Genomic DNA, 8194 nt, shown 5'->3' on the forward strand with positions numbered 1-8194 from the left:
AATACTTTATATTTTATTCATCAAAGACCTCATGGCTTTCTCTTCCTGAAAAGTGATTTGTCAAGAATCATTTGACACAGGACCATAAATAAAACAAAAAGAATCCTTTGGTTGGTATTATTATACTATGATATTTATATAGTAACTGTAATTACTGTATAAATGATTTAATTGTTTTTCAATTTTCTATTGATTTGAATTAACCATGAGTCCTTTTTAAGGTTTCCTTTTTTGCTTATTTGTTTTGGTGTCTGGAGGGTAGGTGGATCCGAACCTGTGACCTTGATGTTATCAGTACCACACTCTTCCAAGTGAGCTAACTGTCCAACTCTCTTTTTAGGATTTTAATGTTAACTTACCATTGTCTTCAACAGAGAAGTAGCAGATGTCCTCTGTTGCATGACTGCCCTGGTGCAAGGTATAGTAGATCCTCATCTCATCAATGCCAGCTAAAAATTAAGAGCCAACATCATGCTTGGTCATATTGGCACAACAGAAAATAAGTATGTTAACAACTTTACTATTTTAACAGGGCATGGGAATACTACAATAAATAAAATTTAAAATAATGACTACGTGCGCATGAATCTACCTTTTTCTTAAAGTTACAATGGCAAAAAAACAAACACAAAAACAAAAAAACAGAAAAACCACTTTAGTTTAAAACTTTGTTCAGTCTATGATGTGCATGTTTTCTGGGATAATATTCAACAAGGGGAATATTCTAGTCTGTGGCGAGCTAGGTCTACCTAGTTTCAAATTTTCAGCATGAGTATAGAGCTTGGCATAATGGTGGATATTCATTAAAAATTTGTGAAGATAAATTTAAACAGGAATAAGTGATGCATCCTAAAAAAAGAAAATGAGAATAAAATCATTTTTTTCTATTATCTGTTCTCCTGAATTTTTGAGAATGAGTAACTTGTGTCTATAACTATGTTTTTATATTGACAATTATTAGTATTTTAGAGACAATTTGCTTTTTGAGGTATTTATTTATTTATTTTTAAATTTTTTAAAAAATTTTATTTTGTCGATATACATTGTGGCTGATTATTGCTCCCCATCACCAAAACCTCCCTCCCTCCCTTCTCCCTCCCCCCTCCCCCAACAATGTCCTTTCTGTTTGCTTGTCATATCAACTTCAAGTAGTTGTGGTTGTTATATCTTCTTCCCCCCCCCCTGGTTTGTTTGTGTGTGTGTGTGTGTGTGTGTGTGTGTGTGTGTGTGAATTTGTATATTAATTTTTAGCTCCCACCAATAAGTGAGAACATGTGGTATTTCTCTTTCTGTGCCTGACTTGTTTCACTTAATATAATTCTCTCAAGGTCCATCCATGTTGTTGCAAATGGCAGTATTATAGCTGAGTAGTATTCCATTGTGTAGATATACCACATTTTCCGTATCCACTCATCTGATGATGGACATTTGGGCTGGTTCCAACTCTTGGCTATTGTAAAGAGTGCTGCGATGAACATTGGGGAGCAGGTATACCTTCGACTTGATGATTTCCATTCCTCTGAGTATATTCCCAACAGTGGGATAGCTGGGTCGTATGGTAGATCTATCTGCAATTGTTTGAGGAACCTCCATACCATTTTCCATAGAGGCTGCACCATTTTGCAGTCCCACCAACAATGTATGAGAGTTCCTTTTTCTCTGCAACCTCGCCAGCATTTATCATTCAGAGTCTTTTGGATTTTAGCCATCCTAACCGGAGTTAGATGGTATCTCAATGTGGTTTTGATTTGCATTTCCCGGATGCTGAGTGATGTTGAGCATTTTTTCATATGTCTGTTGGCCATTTGTATATCTTCCTTAGAGAAATGCCTACTTAGCTCTTTTGCTCATTTTTTAATTGGGTTGCTTGTTTTCTTCTTGTAAAGTATTTATGAGGTATTTATTTATAAGAACAGTTCTTATAGAACCACATATGATTTCATTTGCTTTAGAAACAATTCTGAAAATGTAACCAAACTCTTTTTTAAACAAGTTTTACTCTGAGATTACATCTATGTTTACATTTATCATATGTGGGAAATTTCATACATCTCTTCACATCATGCACAGAGCTACATAAAGAAATTTTAAGACAATGTAAAGAGCAGCCAAAAGATACCAGGTGTCACGTCACCTGGGAATGCAGAGGAACCTGCCTCTAGTTCACCATTAGTAGTAACACCAAATATAAAAGAAAAATGACCTTTTAAAACATGAGCCGTCACACACCCAGGCAAACTTAGTTCTATTCTTTCTTTAGATGCAGAAATTACATTTGAATACTATGATAAAAAATGTTGGATGTAAGAATTTATGTCCAAAATCTAGACACCAAACATCATCTTCACAAATCTTGACTTTCTAATAAACTATGCAAATAATTCCTATATATGCCATTCTTAAAATCAAAAACCAAACTGATGTTATCAAAATTAGTGTAACCTAAGCTTATAATATTTCAGAAGCAGAAGCTGTCCTGTGTTTTGCAATTTTCAGGTATAACCTTAAGCTTTATTAAATATCGGTGGGTTCCTGTTAAATGGGCATTCTGATGAAATAGCTAAAAAAGGACTTTTGCCTTTTGTGTTTTCAGAATAATTTTGCATTCTACTATATTGTATTAGAACCAAAATCTTGCTTCAATTGGTCTGAGATCAGGACAATCTTACACAGAGCTGAGAGATCGGATTCACTGAAGGAGGAAGAGGCATCAGGGAAGAATGTGCACTAACCTTGTGTAAACACTCGCATGTGCTCATTTCCAAGGTCAGTGTTAATAAGGAAGCTGTGCTCTGGTCCTCTGGTCACTCTATACTTCAGGAATGTGTGGGGACTGTCCTGATCTCCTGCCTTCAGAAACTTGCTGGTAATCAGGAAGCCCGTGTGTCTATTGTGAAGGCACTTCAAGACCGGGGTACCCCTGTTAATGGCAATCTGGGGGAGCCTGTTTAGAGCACTTATCTGGATCCTCATTTCCTGAGGATTGTGTGTTTCTAGGGTAGTGTCTGGGAAGACATAGACATCAGTGTTAAGTGCCATCTGTCACAGTCAGGGAGAAACTGTCTTCAGTAGTGTCACTGCCATCATGCCAGTAGATAATGAGATTCTTGTCCAGGTCCTGCTTGGTGAAAGTTGTCACAGGAACGCTACCATTCTACAAAATCCTGCTGTGGATGGGGACCTGGGTGATGGTAAAGAGAATAAGATCATCTGGGGTATCCTTGTCTTCTGCTGTCAATTCAAAGGGAGTGATCGGTTTGCTATCCCCTTCCTGCACTGTTAGTTTACGGATGGTCAGGACAGGCCTCTCATTATCCACATCTGTCATGAATAACCTGAAGGTTCTGAACATAGGCTTGTGTCCATCAGTCACTCGAAACTCAGAGCTATCCATCTTTATCTCATCTTTTGGAGTAGGAACATAGGATATTTTGTTGCCTGCCAGTTGAAGCTGAGTGAAAGAGGTAATGGGCTCCCCGGGGTGTTCAGAGCTTTCCAAGTGGCCCAGACTAGGAGCTTGTGTGATGCTAAAGTAACGTTGTTCAACAGGGCTATTGATTTTACTAGTGCTGAGTAGATTGGTGGTGAGGGTTACTTTGCCACTCTCCATCAAGGTGACCCCTTTGCTGACTACCTCAGGGAAGACCTTGTCTAAGTTGCCAATGGTGACATAGAAGTAACGGTCTATCAAAGGGTCAACCCCATCCGTCACATCAAACTTGATAAAGTTAACAATCCCTTCTTGTCCTGTGTGGGTATAACAGATGAGGCCTCTGTCAATCTCATCCCTAGTAAAGTCCATTCCCAGAGTGAGGTTGTTCCTCACTTCCCCTTTGGGTTTTTCCAGTTGCTGTAGAAGCCCTTGTTGAGGTTCAGAATGGAGGACAAAACTGAGGCTCTTATCATCTGAGTTAGGATCTGTGGCTTTGAGGACCTGATTTGTGATGACCTCAGAGTGTCTGGTCTCTACTTCCAGCCCATCGTGGATGGTCAGCTGAGGGGTTTCATCGTCCACCAGGATCACCACAGTGGGCACCTTCCTGTGGGTGGAGTGTTTTCTGTCACTCAGCCAGGCCTCAAAACTGTCCTCTGTGGTCTCTGAGTCATCATGCTCATACACGATGGTGGAGGCCCCCTGGATCTCCTGCAAGGTGAAACTGTGGATGGGCTGGCTGCCTGTGGCAGCTGCTGTGTGATTCATCCATGCCTAGGGAGTGCTGTGAATTCAAAGTGGAGCTCCTTTGGTGGCAGGTCAGCATCTGCTCCATTCAGCAGTGGCATGTCTATGACCAAGCTCATTCCCTCTAATAACACAAACTCTTGGCCAAGAAGTTCAGGCTTCTCATCATTGGTGGGTAAGATGATTATAGGGAAGGAAACATTTGGGGAGAAATTGATGCTATCAGAGCAATAAAAGGTGAATTGATCTTCTTGTGGCTCTATCCCCTTGTGGATACTCTGTACGTAACTGATATGCCTCACTCCGACATCTCTGATGGAGAAAGCACTGATGGGGTTACCAGCCCGTGACACTTCTGAACGAGGAGCTGGTGCAATGTTTTCCAGGTAACCAGAGGCAGGCTCATCAGTTACTGTGCATACGACTTCATCTTAGGGAGTGTCCACATCTTCAGTGTTGAGATGTTGTAAGATCAAGGTGCTCTTCCCACCTTCATGGACAATGAAGGATTCCCCCACCAAGACTTTGGGGCCCGTGTTGTCCACAGGCAGCACAGTCACTTGCACCTGCACCCTCTCCACTGTGCTGTTCCCTACTACCCACTGAGAAGAATCCTTGGAGAGGGCAAGGCTGACGACATCATGCTGCTTTTGGAAACCAACTTCACCTCCAGCGTGGACATGGACTACTTCCCTCCTGATGAGGTCCTCGGGTGAATTTTTCTGTAGGCAAACCATTCACCAGAATAGTGCCCAGCTTGGGGCTGTCCTCCACAATGAAAGATAACATCAAGTCACTTGTGTCCTTCTTTTTGCCGTGGATGACATCATGGTGATCTCAGTGGCTCTGTTCTCTGGTACATCTGTGGAAACATTCAATAATGAGCTATCTGTGATAGAGATCCTGTGACTTTTGTCAGCTGTAGTAGGATGCACAGAAATTTGGACAGTGATGGGTACATGGGGCACTCCATCACTTACCTCCAGATGGAAGGTGTCACTGGTAGTCTGGTCTCTGTCATGCTGGTAAGAGACACTCCCATTAATAATATCAGCTCACGTGAAAAATTCCCCTGGTACCATACATTTTTTAAAGTACTGCAAGTTTCCATGTTGGGGCCCCCCAGACTAATATGAAAACAATTTGGTCAATGTCTGTGTCAGGGTCTGCAACATCTAGCTCGTTACTGCTGAGGATAAAGCTGTCTCCTTCTAAGATAGTAAGCCTCTGGTTGTCCACAGGCTGCAGGAATAATGTGAATGTGCCTGGCACACTATTGCTTGCAGCATCTTCCACCGGTAGGTGAACTGCACAACCCAAGGAGGCTGTGGAGGCTGGTAGGCACCACTGTGGTGATTTACCTGCACCTGGGTGAAGTGTATGATGGGTGTGTCTGGTGAATCAGTGAACACAATTTCTCCAGCCTGGACTGGTTGCCATCTGTGTCAGTTGGGGGTGTCCGTAGGGTGTACCACAGGTTCTGGTCATCTGAGTCCTGCTCAACATATTGGAGGAATTTCTTCTGGAAGTGAGTGAGTTGGTATTCTTGCACAGTCATTTTTAAGGTTGCTCCTGGATACAGCTCTGGACTCAGCATGTCCACCGGCTGGACCTTTATGGTGAAGAAGTGCTAGTTGGATAGATTGGGTGGGTCATGGTCATCCTGCACATGGAAAGCCAGCTGGGTCATTACAGATTGAGGGCTATGTGGTCCATGATGGTGGTAGAAGAGTTTCCCTTCATTATGTCTCTTTGTAGCCACCCAGTCACCACCTTCTCATAAAGTCCTTCCTTTTCCACATAGTTCCAGTCTTCATCTACAGAGGATGAACGTGGTTCAACCTGTCACAACAGCATGTCTCCCAGGTGCCGGCTTGAATAGGAGGAACCAAGAGCCAGATCCCACTCTCTCTCTCCTTTTCCTTCCAGAGGATGGTCCGCCAGGACAAAGTGGGTGGTTGAGTCCTCAGAATCCATATCTGTAGCACTCAGGACAGAGGGGGAGATCTGGGCCACCTGTCCTTCAGTCAGTGCGAGTCCGCTATTGGCACTGACCATCAGCGGTCCATCATCGACAGGTATGATGGTGAGGGGGAAGAGGAATTCCACCTGATGGAGCCTATCCTCCTTCCAGAAGGTGATGTTGTCACCGTAGGTGTTGCTGCCATCATGCTGGTACATCACTCGCCCTGCTGCCAGGTCCACTGGTGTGAAATATTTGTACCTGGCAGGTGCCCCAAGCACTACCCAGCCGTCCATGCCTCAAGCCCCTGACCGCAGCTATTTTCACCTTTTTCAGATTATCTTTGTCACTGATCTGAAGGTTGTGTCACTGGACAGGGGCTTTGACTGACCTTCAGAAAGCAGTAGTCCCCTGTTATATAGCTAGCCACTGGGGCCAAGGTGTTCATGGACTTCACTACCACCGTGAAGGCAAAGGGGTCTGAGGTGGCGCCATCTCCGTCCACCACCTCCAGCTCCAGCTGGACGAGGTGCTCCCCGTAAGGGTTCTCTGTCGGGGACTGATAGGCGACTTTCAGTTCCCGCAGCGCCCGCTGGGTGAAGGAAGAGACTGGAAGGCCCAGAGGATTGTCAGTGCTGACCACGTAGCCCTGCTGGCCCGGGTGCCCTGGTGGGGATGTGCGGACATTGAGAATACTGAAGACCAGGTCGTCAGGGTCTGACTCGATGTCCTCTGCGGCCAGAGTGTCAGGTGTCAGGGCTGTTAGCAAGAACTGGTCGACCTCCGCCATCAACAGGGCCCCGAAGCTGGGCCTGGGCGCCGTGCTCTCGGCTCCCTCGCGGATCCTCACCAGCAGCTGGAAGTGCTCACGGACCCGCACCTCCACCCGCACCTCCACCAACCCAGCCAGAGCCTCCGTCCCGTGGCCCTTGCAGCTCCGCCAGCGCAGGCACGTAGTCGTGGCTGGGCGAGGAGGTGGCGGCGGTGTGCTGATAGCGCACCCCGGCCCGGACGAAAGCCTCACAGTCTAAGCTCTTGTCCCTGGGCAGAGGGCCCCCCACGGGGTCCACCAAGTGCCTGTACTTGGGCAATGGGCCGCCCCCGTGAAGGAGAGGGGTTAGCCGGCACGCGCGGGTGGCCGCGGCTCGGGATTCCGGAGAGGCCAAGTGCAGCACTCCCCTGTCCACGGCGTGGCTCCAGCCCCGCAGCTCCTCTACGGCCAGAGCCCTGCAGCGTCACCAGCTGCAGCTGGGAGAAGACCGCGTCTACCGCCAGCGTGAAGGGCAGCGCCAGAGTGTAAGTCGGGGCTTCGTAGCGCAGCTGCAGCCGCACCCGGGCGCGTCCGGGGCTGCGGGAGCCGAAGTGAGTGTACTGGACCTGGTGGGGCCCGAAAGCGCAAGGGAAGCGGCGCGGGGAGAGCGCGCCCTGGAGCAGAGGCACAGCACCGAGCACCGTCACTTCGCACCGGTCCCGGGCTGCACTCGAATCACCAGGTCCCGGAGCGGGTCGAGCCAAAGTGAGCGGCCCAGAGGCACTCGGAGCCCGGGGTTGGTCATCAGGACGCTGGGGCCGTCGGGGCTGTTGCTGTTAAGTGCACCCGGGGCGAGCAGGTAGACAGCTGGGTGGGGTTCGGTCCCAGGCGAGGACACGTGTCTCTGCAGCGCAGGCCAACTCAGGAGCAGGCAGGCAAGAGCCGCGACAAGCTGCTGGGGCGTCCCGCTGGGGTGCCAAGAAGTCCCAGCCATGGCCAAGGTTGGGATCCTGGCGTTGCGATGCCCGGCGGCTGCCCTGTCCAAAGAGGGGCCTCCCTTCGCCGCAGGTGCAGGCGGTGGGGCAGTGACTACTGTTAGTCGGAAGCCGACGCGCCGATACAGCAAGAGCCAGTGGCTGTGCACCGACTGCGGCGGGTAATTGCAGCGGGGGAAGGGGCTGTGCTCACCTCCTGCTCCGCACGGGTCCAGAGTCTCTCCCCTGCTAGCGCCAGAGGCCTCCCGGATATGCCCCAGCGCTGTGAGACCTGGCGGGGGTGCAGGAGCTCTTCTCTGCGGTCC

At 47.7% G+C, this 8194-nt stretch overlaps 1 protein-coding gene across 1 annotated transcript in view; it reads right to left on the reverse strand.

The window, feature by feature from the left end:
- FREM3 (FRAS1 related extracellular matrix 3) overlaps positions 1–7888 on the reverse strand; it is a 119570-nt gene extending 111682 nt beyond the window's left edge. Inside the window, 16 exon segments of the mRNA XM_063107484.1 lie at positions 360–449; positions 2733–3030; positions 3032–4185; positions 4188–4891; positions 4893–5007; positions 5010–5304; positions 5306–5478; positions 5481–5612; positions 5615–5923; positions 5926–6427; positions 6429–6511; positions 6514–6562; positions 6565–7023; positions 7025–7373; positions 7375–7615; positions 7618–7888. Of these exon segments, the coding sequence (XP_062963554.1) occupies positions 360–449; positions 2733–3030; positions 3032–4185; positions 4188–4891; positions 4893–5007; positions 5010–5304; positions 5306–5478; positions 5481–5612; positions 5615–5923; positions 5926–6427; positions 6429–6511; positions 6514–6562; positions 6565–7023; positions 7025–7373; positions 7375–7615; positions 7618–7888 (5224 nt within the window).
- Positions 7889–8194: the final 306 nt, after the last annotated feature.

The sequence above is a fragment of the Cynocephalus volans genome, chromosome 9, assembly GCF_027409185.1.
Source record: "Cynocephalus volans isolate mCynVol1 chromosome 9, mCynVol1.pri, whole genome shotgun sequence".
In the NCBI taxonomy this organism is placed as follows: Eukaryota; Metazoa; Chordata; class Mammalia; order Dermoptera; family Cynocephalidae; genus Cynocephalus; species Cynocephalus volans.